Consider the following 12865-nt stretch of genomic DNA (forward strand, 5'->3'; position numbering starts at 1 on the left):
GAAGAGCCACTTCCATTGGTGACCACATTACCAATAGTGAGTTCAGACCATCGACAATCCACTGTAAATACAGAGGCACCTTTGCCTGTGGCTCATGCCACTACTGTGGCTACATGCTTACTCAAAAAAACCCCACTCTCCCTAACGGGAAAACTTTTTTTCCAAAACACTTTGCAAACTGTAGAACCACTGGAGTGGTCTATCTACTCCAGTGCAACTGCGGCTGCTTCTATATAGGAAAGACCAAGCTTGAGTTCTGGCGACGTGCATACAGGCACATTTTATCTATGAAAACAGCTGACCCCGACCTCCCCCTCGGCCGACATGTGGCCTTGGTACATGGAGGTAAATTCCCCTCCATTAAATTCCTAATTTTGGATCGCATACACCCTAGCCCCAGAGGGGGCGATTGGAATAAAGTCCTGCTCCAGAGAGAACTTAAATGGATCCATTTACTTAAGGCCACTACACCCCCAGGCCTCAATGAGGCGGTTTGTTTTAAACCCTTCCTACAAGGTTTCAATTCCGGAGGTATGGAAAAATAGGGTCACGATCTCTCTAGAGTATGTCTCTTGTTCTCTAATTATTTATCGATCTGCTGTATCTGGTTGTTGGTTATCCTTTCTGTTTCTTTTTTTGATATTGACCAATTTTGTACACCAAGCTGAACGTCTGTCACATATATACCTCCCCCCCCTCCTTCCTTTCCTTCCCTCCCCCCCTCTCCCCTTTTTCCCCCCCTCCCCGCCCTTTTCCTCCCCCCCTCCTTCTCTACCTTTATGTTTCATTCATTATTATTATTATTATTATTATTATTATTATTATATCATTATTATTATTATCATTATCCGTTTTACCATATCCCATGTAATTTTCGTTTCACCCCTTTGATTTTTCAGTTGGTACCCCAGGGGACCTTGTATCTGTACACACATTCAGCTTGGTTGGCTCCCTCAGGGAACCTTCTCTTTGTCCATATGTTGCCTATATATGATCTATTCATGTTTATTATATATACTCAGTTAGCATCTATATTCATATGCCTTTTACATGTTTTTAAGTTTTTTGTTGGCCATCACTATTCTACTATGCAATATTCCATTCTGTCTACTTCCATACGTAATTATTTACATTTACAGTTTCCAGTATTATTTAGCTCTCTTCCACTATCTTAGTAACTTTTGTGACTCGACCATTTCTTATCCTAGCCCTTTGTCTAACTTCCCCCATTGCATTTCTCCCCTTTCCCCCCCCCCCCCCTCATTTCAAAAACTCCCCCTTCTCTCTTTTTTTTCTTTTTTATACTCCTTCACATCCTAGGTATCTAGGCAATTGTGTTCAGGCCTAGGTCACCCCACCTCCTTTGCATACAATGTTTCATGCGTTCTCCCCCGTGCTGTATGTTGTGACATGTTCCCCCTCCCCTCGCCCCTCCCCTCGGGGCGCGTGTGGCTAGAGCGGCTGCCCGGCACGGCAAGCTGCCACAGGATTCTTCTTCACAGGATCTCTGGGGCGGCGTTGAGGGAGGTGCCTTGGCGTTTCCTCACGCCCATCGCCTCGATGTTGCCACTCCGGCGAGCATGCACTGTTCGCCGGGGTGGCACTTCCGTGCCGGTGGGGCGGGTGTGCGCGACGCTGCTCCAAACGCCGTGACGTCGCGCATGCGCTGTTGGGGCGGCGCCGCGCATCCTCGCCTCGGGGGGTCAATATAGAGCGTCTTTGCTTACGCTCTCCACACACAGCTGTGCCTCATTCTGACGCCAGCTGATTAGATTTCTCACACTATAATAACCAGCCTCACTTACTCCCTGCCAAGGCGCCACATACGCCGGATGCTTGGTTGTGAGGTGGTTTCCCTGTATACTTGCTTCTACCCAAGGTATGTTACTTTAGTCATTTTACTCCATTGAATGTTCTAGCACTTTAGTGCCAAGTTGGGTTACTAGTTCCTTCCCCCCTTAGCCTTATAGCTACACCTTATTACTCCCTGGCCTGCTCTCACTTCGGTCTCTGCAGGCTTTTGGGAGTTCATATGGGCTCTGCTACATTGTATCGGTTCTCCATACACTTCAGACTCAAACCCTGTGTTGTACTTGATTATACCACTCCAGCTGCTACTTAATATACTATATGGAATTTTTTACTACTTATGCATACTATATATTTACCATTAGGTATGCAACTACATATTTACCCCCACATTATATTTTACTCTCAAATTAACATCCCCATATGTATATACATATACATAGCTATTGTATATAATGTAAGCTGGAATTTATTATATATATATATTTTTTTGCTGGCCCCTACTTGGTGCACTCTGCTTTTCATATTTTGCTTTGCATATATAGCTTCCCCAACATCTTCCTCATTACTACTTTTATTAGCGTACTTACTTACACATTACTACATTCACCTCCCAATTTACCTTTGTTGGACCCTTTTCTAAGGTCCCCTTTATACTTTTTTATTTTTTAGGGACGCCTTCTGTGACCTCAGCACGCCGCTCTGGCTCGCACGCGCCCGGGTCGGGCGAGACGGGAGTACTGTCACACCTCTCCACAGTGGTTGCAGCCCACCAACCTGCATTTCTCACTATTTAACCATTTAAGTATCAACATCTACATTGGTTACATCACCATTGTTTACTCTTATACTTGGCCCTTTTCCTTGTGGCCTTCCTTGCTTTTAGCATAAATCTACTCTTCACAAGCAAATAAATATATATCTTCAGGTAGGTGATCAATTGATCATTCTAACCTTTTACTAGATATTCACATGAAAGTTATACCAATACCTGACCCTCCTCCCCTTCATTTCTTTCTAATTAGCTCAGATGAACCCCTCTCTCTCAACTATGCCCCTGAAGAAGGACTTCATAAATATTAAGTACCCCGAAACGCGTCGGTCTTGAGAAGAGTTCTTTATCACAATCTACTATGTGTTGTTCATCATGATTATCATGTAGTCTTACTATGTTATCTTATATATCTAGTGCTTGTTTTTAACAATTGTATTTTTCAAATAAAATTACTTGTTTTTTACTATACATAAACACTCTTTATTCTGTATAAACCCTGTTTACCTATGCAAGTGCCGGAAAAGTCCACTTAGGGGAACCTTTTGTTTTTTGTGCTAGTAAGTTGGTAATGCGTGAGGAGACAGATGGAGAGAGCTGAGGGGTGGAGAGATCGATTTGGGTGTCATCAGCGTAGAGATGATATTTAAAGCCGTGGGAGGCAATCAACTGACCCAAGGAAGTGGTGTAGATTGAGAAAAGGAGAGGTCCAAGAACAGAACCTTGGGGGACCCCAACGGAAAAAGGAAGAGGAGAGGAGGAAGTAGAGTTGTAAGTGACACTGAAGGAGCGGTGGGATAGGTAGGATGAGAACCAGCGAAGAGTACAGTCACAGAGACCAAAGGAGTGGAGTTTTTTGAGGAGGAGGGGGTGGTCGACTGTGTCAAAGGCAGCAGAGAGATCCAGGAGAAGTAGTACAGAATAGTATCCATTGGCTTTAGCCATTAGTAGGTCATTTGAGAGTTTAAGGAGAGCAGTTTCCGTGGAGTGTTGAGGGCGAAAACCGGACTGAAGGGGATCAAGAAGTTTATTCATGGTCAGATGGTCGCTTAGTCGGTTGTAGACCAGTCTTTCAAGAAGTTTGGAGGAGAAGGAGAGTAAGGAGATGGGACGTAAGTTGTTGAGATTGGTGGGATCCAGTGAGGGCTTTTTTAGTATGGGGGTGACTAGCGCATGTTTTAGAGAGTTTGTGAAGATGCCACAAGAGAGGGAGAGGTTGAAAATGTGAGTTATGCCGCGTACACACGGTCGGACTTTTCGTCTACAAAAGTCCGACAGCCTGTCCGACAGACTTCCGGCGGACTTTCAGCGGACTTGCAGCAGACTTTCTAACGAACGGACTTGCCTACACACGACCACACAAAAGTCCGACGGATTCGTACGTGATGACGTACACCGGACTAAAATAAGGAAGTTCATAGCCGGTAGCCAATAGCTGCCCTAGCATGGGTTTTTGTCCGTCGGACTAGCATACAGACGAGCGGACTTCGGGGTCCGTCGTACTTACGACGTAAAGATTTGAAGCATGCTTCAAATCTAAAGTCCGTCGGATTTTAGGCTAAAAAAGTCCGTTGAAAGTCCGGAGAAGCCCACACACGATCGGATTACCAGCCAGCTTTAGTCCGTCAGCGTCCGTTGGACTTTTGTAGACGAAAAGTCCGACCGTGTGTACGCGGCATTAGAGCGTGTAGAATTGAGTCAGAGGGTGAGCGTAGCATTTGCGAGGGAACAGGATCCAGGGGGCAAGTGGTTAGATGAGTGCTAGATAAAAGTTTAGCAACCTCAGTAATAGTAGCAGGGTTGAATGAGGGAAGTAATGATTGTAAAATGAAGATTCTATCCCTAGGGTGGTCTATGACATAGGCATCCCAGGGACAGGATAGACAGCTACTTCTGGTCAGAAAGGGCACTCTACACACTTGTATAAAAAGTTTAGTAACAAATTTTATTATGGTGATATTCACCCAAATTGTTAATTTAAAAACAGTCAAGTGAAGTAGACCTCTTATCTCTCCTTGCTGTTCGCGTTTAAGTTGTGAAACAGCTGCTGGTGTGTGTTAGTTCATGGAGATCAGGTCTTCACTTGTCCCGCTGCTCAATATGACTGGTAATTTACAGGTAAATCAAAGGATCTTCTGGTTATTAGCCGCTCATCTGTCACCTTTCTGGATGCTTTTCCAGCTATTCGCTCTTCGGTGGTCAAGCAGCTGTTATTGGATTTTGAATCCTTGCTGTCCGATCGTGATTTGCCCTGTATCGCTATATAGATGGTCATATACACACCGATCAGATGGACGATTTTGCAGTTAGTCGCTCCCAGCTTCCACTGTACTCCCGTTTGATTTTTACTCCGACTTAGCTTGCTGTCAGCTCTTCTCTTATTGGTATCTCATGTGTAGTAGGACCTAGCTACGCCGCTCCTCCGCTACCCGGCACTGGTTCGGGGGTCACTTCACACGGCTGCCCTGCATGCTGTTAACGTCGACGCGTTTCGCAACAGGTAAGTTACGTAGCTTCTTCTGGACGTTCATTATCATTGCTGTTTTTTACCGCCCTAATTACCACCCCCCGCTCTCATAATTAAAACCCTGGCCAACGTAGTGAACTTAAATCATATCCCCGGGGATCACTACTGCTCGGCACCCCCGTAATTGATTATATAATTGGATCTGATCCACAAATAATTTATTTAAAATTAAAACATAGAGGCGATTGGCCTACTGGGATTGCCGAACAGGAGTGGATAACTTCAGGCGCCTGCAATATATGTTTTTTTTGATTGTTTTATGTGAGTATTGTTTGTCGGATGTCAGTCACTTGTAACATAGTTAATGTGTCAGTATGGTTTTGAATAACATGTTACCAGAGGATACTATTATATCAGCTTTAAAGAAGCAACTTGACTGTTTTTAAATTAACAATTTGGGTGAATATCACCATAATAAAATTTGTTACTAAACTTTTTATACAAGTGTGTAGAGTGCCCTTTCTGACCAGAAGTAGCTGTCTATCCTGTCCCTGGGATGCCTATGTCATAGACCACCCTAGGGATAGAATCTTCATTTTACATGTATATGCAATTGGTTACGGCTAGAAACTCTTATATAGAGGAGAGGCAGAGAACACTTTGTAGTACTATTATTAATAGAGAGTGAATGAATTTATGGTCACCTTAGCAGCTTTGCTGTTTCTTGCTAATGAAGTAATGATTGTATCTGTGGACATGGGGTGTTGCATGGGGGAGGTTTTTGCGCATTGGTGATCTCCTCTTGAATTGTATCAATCTTAGTTTTGAAGTGATTGGCATTCTCCTGGGCAGTGAGTGAGTTGGTGGGTGGAGGCAGTGGAGGACAGAGTAGAGTGTTGAAGGTAGAGAAGAGGTGACGTGGACTGGATGAGAAGGTGTTAATGAGTGTGATAAAGTAGGTCTGTTTGGCAGTGTGAAGGCAGGAGTAGTATTTTAGGAGGGCAGATTTATATTGTGTGAAGTCTTCCTGGGTCTTATGCCACAGGCGCTCAAGAGCGCAGCTACATTTTCTGAGACTTCTGGTGTCATTTGTTTGCCAGGGTTGTAGCAGTCGGGGCCTAATTCTGCGTGTAGTGAGGGGGGCAAGCTTGTCTAGGGAGGAAGACAGTGAGCTGTTGTAGATGAAAGTAGCTAGGTTGGGGCAGGACAGAGGTGAGATTTTGTCATAGAGGAGATCAGTAGCAGAGTAGAGAAGAGAAGGATTGAGGTGGCGAAGGTTTCTACGTGTAACTGTTAGGCAGTTGGAGGGAGAAGAGGTGGAAGACAGAGATATCCCCTGTCCCCTGCATGTCATCGGCACACGCAATCTGAAGCAACGGAATGTATGTGCTGTTGCTTCAGTGAGTGTCCCGTTACCAGCGGCTCTGGCCAATCACAGCGCTGGAGCCGCGATGCCGGGAAGTAACCCCCAGGAGTGATGTCGCCGGCCGGTGCTGTGTATGGGCACCGCAGTGCGGGCTTCGATCTCAGGTGAGTATTACATAGTGAGCTAGTATGCTATGCATACTAGCTATTTATGCCTTTGTCTTGCAGGTGTTAGTTTTTTGTTTTTTTTTCAAAGTGGGTTTACAACCACTTTAAGCTGACCATATACAGGTAGTTTGTTCAGCCAGTGGATTCCTTCATCCACACATACAAGGTGGATGAAGGGTTCCCCCCATCGGGACATAGTTTATACTGACAGCCGTGGGTCCTGCTGTTAGAAAACAAACGGCTGCACCCGCTAATCAAGAAAAGTTTTCCAGCATATGCCTTTGACAGAAGTCAATCAAATAGTCGACTTCCATTGAGCAGGGGCAGCCACACATTAATGCAAATTTGGTTGGTTCCTACTGAACCAGTCTAATTAAGATCAGTCTTTGGGCAGCTTTAGTGTCACCCTGCTTCTATAGCTAATTTCTCTGTGCCCCTCCCCATTCCGCTTTTTTCAAGGCCAGCTGTAGTATGTCTGCTAATTTCCTAAACATGCATGTTTCCTGAAATTATTGTGGTTTTCATTTTCCATGGGCCACAAGATCAGTGAGGCAAAGCCGCTGAGTATCCATTGTTGTAGCAAATAACTCCCTGATGTGTAATGCATATGTTGCAACATTATTACTAAGTGATACAGTTGAAGAATGTGTATTGTTTAAAAAAATGTGGTATGAATTAGAATTCCATTTTTCCATTTAATCCATTCATGATTTGCATTTTCTGTAAACAAATGTAGACATAGACCTGCATACTGTAATATTATCATCCCCAACTGACTATACCAGTACCACTGTTATCATAAGGTGCCAGCAGTATCTGCTGTAATACACACAGCTATTACAATCATCTATTGTCTTTGTGTATCGTTAACAAAGATAGATTTATAGCAGCTAAGCAATAATGTTTGTTGTCTAGATTGCTAAGTAATTAAAAATCCTATATGCACATTGATTTTCATCTGTATTTGCATTGGAATAGGGATATCATATGAGCATGCCCATAAACAGAAGGCACTATGTACATTTGCACAGCAATAAATATATAGCGCCTGTTGTGTGAGTAGTTAACAGTTACAACTACAACACTTGTGTTTCCTAAACAGAGGGTATTGGACTCAGAGGTATTATTAGTAGTGACCAATAATACCTCTGAGTCCAATACCCTCTGTTATCTGCAATCTATCAGCATTTATTCTTCTAGGCGAAATAACAATGAAACAGAATGTCAAAATGATTGATATGGGCAAATATTCCATTTGCTCTTCACCTGCAGTTTTTACATAAAAGCCATTTCTTGGGTGTTGCTAATCTGCTAGTGACAAGCTACAATGACAAGTGCCATCTTTTTAGGCGAATACAGCACAAATGCCATCTGTCAGCACAGGCTTCATTACCCGTTTAAACTTTCAAAAGAATGACACATAGAGTGTACCCAGTTTATAGTAGTGTTCAATTTTCTGAAGTTCCTCTGAAGAGGTACACTGTGGGGTTGATTTACTAAAACTGGAGAGTGCATAATCTTGTGCAGCTCTGCATAGAAACCAATCAGCCTCCAGGTGTTTTGTCAAAGCTTAACAGCTTGCCGCCCGCCGGCTGTCATATGATGGCCAGGCGGCGCGGGTCTCGTTCCGGAAGGGCGTCATATGACGCCCTCGCCTTCCCAGCCCATCAGGGGGCGCGCGCCGCCGCCGGCAATCGCGCGCCCACCGCGTCACTGGGTACCCGATGCGCAAGCCCGGCGGCCGCGATGTCCGCCGGGCACACGCAATTGCCCGGTAACACGGTAGGACCGTGGATCTGTGTGTGTAAACACACAGATCCACCTCCCGTCAGAGGAGAGGAGACCGATGTGTGTTCTCAGCATAGAGCAACACCGATCGGTCTCCTCCCCTTGTGAGTCCCCTCCCCGTTCAGTTAGAAACACTCCCTAGCAACATGATTAAACCCTCAATCACTATCTAGTGTTAACCCCTTCCCTGCCAGTCACATTTATACAGTAATCAGTGCATTTTTATAGCACGGAACGCTGTATAAATGTGAATGGTCCCAAAAGTGTCCGAAGTGACCGCCGCAATATCGCAGTTATGAAAAAAATCGCAGATTGCCGCCATTACTAGTAAAAAAAAAAATAATAATAAAAATGCTATAAATCTATCCCCTATTTTGTAGACGCTATAATTTTTGCGCAAACCAATCAATATATGCTTATTGCGATTTTTTTTACCAAAGATGTGTAGGAGAATACATATCGGCCTAAACTGAGGAAAAAAATTGTTTAAAAAAAATAAATTGGATATTTATTATAGCAAAAAGTAAAAAATAATGTGTTTTTTACAAACTTGTCACACTTCTTTTGTTTATAGCGCAAAAATAAAAACCGCAGAGGTGATCAAATACCACCAAAACAAAGCTCTATTTGTGGGGAAAAAATAATAAAAATTTCATTTGGGTACAGTGTAGCATGACCGCGCAATTGTCATTCAAATTGTGACAGTGCTGAAAGCTGAAAAATGGCTTGGGCAGGAAGGGGGTGAAATTGCACTGTACTGAGATGGTTAATTGAACAAGCTGAAGTTAGAAGCTGATTGGCTGGCATGCACAGCTGCACCAGATTTTGCACTCTCCAGTCTTAGTAAATCCACCCCTATATGAAAGCTTGTAAATTCCTGACCATCCCTCCCACACCATATGGTCAAAAGTATGTGAACATCCTTTCAATTTTTTGGGTCTTTGGTGTTCCAGAGAAGGGTATTATTTATGCTACAACAGAGGAATACATTATATACAGTTGTGTGCTTTCAATTTAGTGGCAACCGTTTGGGAAAGTCCCTTTTGTGTTCAAGTATGAATAGAGCACACAAAGCAATATTTGTAAAGACTTGGTTTAAAGAGTTTGTATGGAGAAACTTGAGTGGTCTGCACAGAGCCTTGACCTCAACCCTACTGAACACCCTTGGGATGAATCGGAAAACCAACTGTGAGCCAAGACTTCTTGTCCAGCATCAGTACCTGCCTCACAAGTGCTCTTGTGGATGAATGGGCACAAAATCCCACAGAAACACTTAAAAATGTTATACCACAAGGAACAGTGGAATCTGTCAAAGCCACAAGTCAGGGTGGTGGGAGCAACTCCATAGTCCCAGAAAAAACATCTAGTCTTAGGCCCCTTTCACACTGGGGCGTCAGCGGTAAATATTAGGTAAAGTATTTTTAGCGGCGCTTTACCGTCGTTTTTGCAGGGGTTTTTGGCTGCTAGCGGGGAGGTTTTAACCCCTGGTAGCGGCCGAAAAAGGGTTAAAATGACCCACAAAGCACGGCTGCAGCTGCACTTTGTCGGTGGTTCGGCAGTGGTGCCCATTCAGTTCAATGGGCAGGAGCGGTGTATACACCGCTCCAAAGATGCTGCTTGCAGGACTTTTTTTAGCGTCCTGCCAGTGCACCACTCCAGTGTGTAAGCCCTCGGGCTTTCACACTGGAGAGACAGGAGAGGCTCTTTACAGGCGCTATGCAGGCGCTATTTTTAGCGCTGTAGCACCTGTAAAGCGCCTCAGTGTGAAAGGGGTCTTACAGTGTAATGTAAAAATCACTAATGTTACTGTTCATTTAGAGAAAACACAAAACATACAAATAATTACAGGGTACAAAAGATCTTTGTATAATGATATCCTTAATCAAGTACCAAAATGAGACCCTAACTGAGAGAACTGAGAACTAACATGTATAAATTGTTTTACATTTATAGTGCCAACACTTCCAGCTAGTACCCCGCGTCTTCAAATGTTCTCATTCTGTGTGAGATTTGTCTTGGTTGTGTGTATTCTACTGACATTGGTCATTTTTGTTCATCTCTCATCCACATATACCTAAGGTAATGTAGAATGTCTGGTTCAGTTACTTCACATAGTAGATTTGAAGTCTTTCTTTTAGGTAATAAAGAACTCTACATAATAATTATTCTTTCATTGCAGGATTCATCTCCAGAAGAACCCCAACATGACAGCGCCATTTCCTTTACTGTGCGGAATATAAGCTGAATCAGTATTACTGCTTTTTTTTTTCTCTTTCTCCTTCTGTCATTATATTTTCTGTCAGCTCATGTGCACACATCAGAGTCTGAATATCTCCCAGTTCTGTCCCTCTCTCTTTTTCAATTTAAAGTGGAGTTCCACACTCTTTCACAAATCAAGCTGATTCACAAGCAGGCATAAAATACAGTGACAAATAGAAAGAATGTTTTTTTTCTCCAAAGGGTTACCTTGTTATTGATTGTTGATGTGGCATTACCAGTCCTAGCCACCCGCGAGTATTACCGTCAGATCCGGCGGCGCAATGTCTGCTGGAGCGGTGCACTGACTCCTGGGAGCTATGAATCAATCTTCCCAGGAGTCAGTGTGGCTAGCCGCCGCTAATCGTCGCAAGATACCGAAACCGTAAGTGACGAGATGACGTGCTTGTGTTGATATTCGTTGCCATCACAACGGGACGGGCACTTTCGCCGCCGCCGCCCATTGTGATGGCAACGCCGGAGGCTTACGGCGCTGCGACTTGTAAATAATGCGCATGCGCGGGAACGGGCGGTGCATGCTGGTAGCTCAGCATCACCATATCCAGGAAGTGTCTGCTTGTGGGCTTCATATGCCCACAGGCAAGATGACAACCACCACGAACAAATTTTATAAGTTCCTTTTTTAAACGAAACCGGACATCGGGAGGTCATTTGCAAATAACAAGTGAGTGGTATATGTAGATTATAGTAACTTAGGAATTTAGAAAAAATATATATATTATACATATTTGACGGTGGAACTCCGCTTTAAGTGTTGTTGTAATTAGGATAACAGGAGACTGTGTTCAAGATATATATTTTATTATTTTACTTAATAAATAACTACATTGGTTTTTTTTTTGTTCATCTCCCTGTTTTTCAGCCTTAAAATAGCAAAAAATATTAAAAAAAAACATATTGCAGTAACCAAAAACAACTTATTAAAGCTGAACTCCAGACAGATAAAAAAAAGTCAAAATGTGTACAGGTCTGCTTTTATTAATGTTATTAAATTGATTATTTTTAAATGCAAGTGGTATAAATACCTGCAATTGAATTGGTATGATGTCCTCAGGTATACCATTTTTTCAGGGAACTCGTTAAAATTGTATCCCAAAGATGTATTTTTCCCCCAATATTGCAAGTACTAACATAATAGTACACAGGAGTTGTTCACAACTCCTCCTTGTTTTTACAGTTTTTTGTTTTTTACAGTTTTTCAGTTGTGTTAAGAAGTTGGTTTTGCTTTACCTTCATGGGCTTAGCTATATGGTTCTCTCCAACATTCCGCTATATAATGCATAACCTCACTGGAATAACCTGGTTTATCCTAAGAATAGCAACGCAACACTTCGCGATCTATTGGTTTCACATTAATGGGACTTAAACTACTATCATTAAACGCAAAAGGACTCAACAGTCCCCACAAACGGAAAGCTCTATGGACTGACGCCTTAAAGTGTGGAAGTGACATAGTATGCGTCCAGGAATCACATTTTGCTAAAAACAATTCACAGAAGTCCACTCACAACAAATATCCACATATATTCTACTCAGACAATCACAAAAAGAAACAAGGAGTAATTATTGCAGTAAGAGACACCGTAACATTTAAGATGCTGGATTTACAAACAGACGACCTAGGTAGATTTATTATATTAGTGGCTACCATAGACAACATAACATATACAATTGCCAATGTCTATGCACCCAACAGACATCCTCACCGATTCTTGCCGAAAATATTGAAAAAAATATGTAAAATCCAAACAGGTAACATTATCATTTGTGGGACTTTAATGCCCCTATGGAACCAAATATTAATACGACCAAGAAGAACCACCCCATCAAATTGGCACTATGTGATCTTTTTTTTTCAAGAAGACCTGTATGACCCCTGGAGGTGTGTTCACTCCACCGAAAGGGATTATACATTCTTTTCCAATGCACATAAAACCTACTCAAGAATAGATTTTTTTCATCACAGACAAAACTCTCTTACAAAAAACAATAGACGCCAAAATTCATAACATTACTTGGTCAGACCATGCACCAATTACATTAGAAATACAGGAGGACCAGCAATGCAACAACACATTTCTATGGAGAAATAATACTTATATTTTATCAGAAGAGAAGCACATATCTGTGATGAAAGAAAAGCTCCAGGAGTTATTTATGGTAAATGATAATGATTCTGTGTCGAGCACTAATCTTTGGTGTGCCCATAAAGCCTACAT

At 42.7% G+C, this 12865-nt stretch overlaps 1 protein-coding gene across 2 annotated transcripts in view; it reads left to right on the forward strand.

The window, feature by feature from the left end:
* The window catches only part of LOC141129961 (uncharacterized), a 98124-nt gene extending 86646 nt beyond the window's left edge, over positions 1 to 11478 (forward strand). The window contains exons 4-5 of one of the 2 annotated variants that reach the window (XM_073617974.1): positions 10323 to 10448; positions 10549 to 11478. In XM_073617974.1, the coding sequence (XP_073474075.1) occupies positions 10323 to 10447 (125 nt within the window). In that variant the 3' untranslated portion in view covers position 10448; positions 10549 to 11478. The remainder of the gene's footprint in view (positions 1 to 10322; positions 10449 to 10548) is intronic. The other variant, XM_073617975.1, reaches the window with a different exon arrangement.
* The last annotated feature ends 1387 nt before the right edge of the window (positions 11479 to 12865 follow it).

The sequence above is a fragment of the Aquarana catesbeiana genome, linkage group LG02, assembly GCF_042186555.1.
Source record: "Aquarana catesbeiana isolate 2022-GZ linkage group LG02, ASM4218655v1, whole genome shotgun sequence".
Classification (NCBI taxonomy): domain Eukaryota; kingdom Metazoa; phylum Chordata; class Amphibia; order Anura; family Ranidae; genus Aquarana; species Aquarana catesbeiana.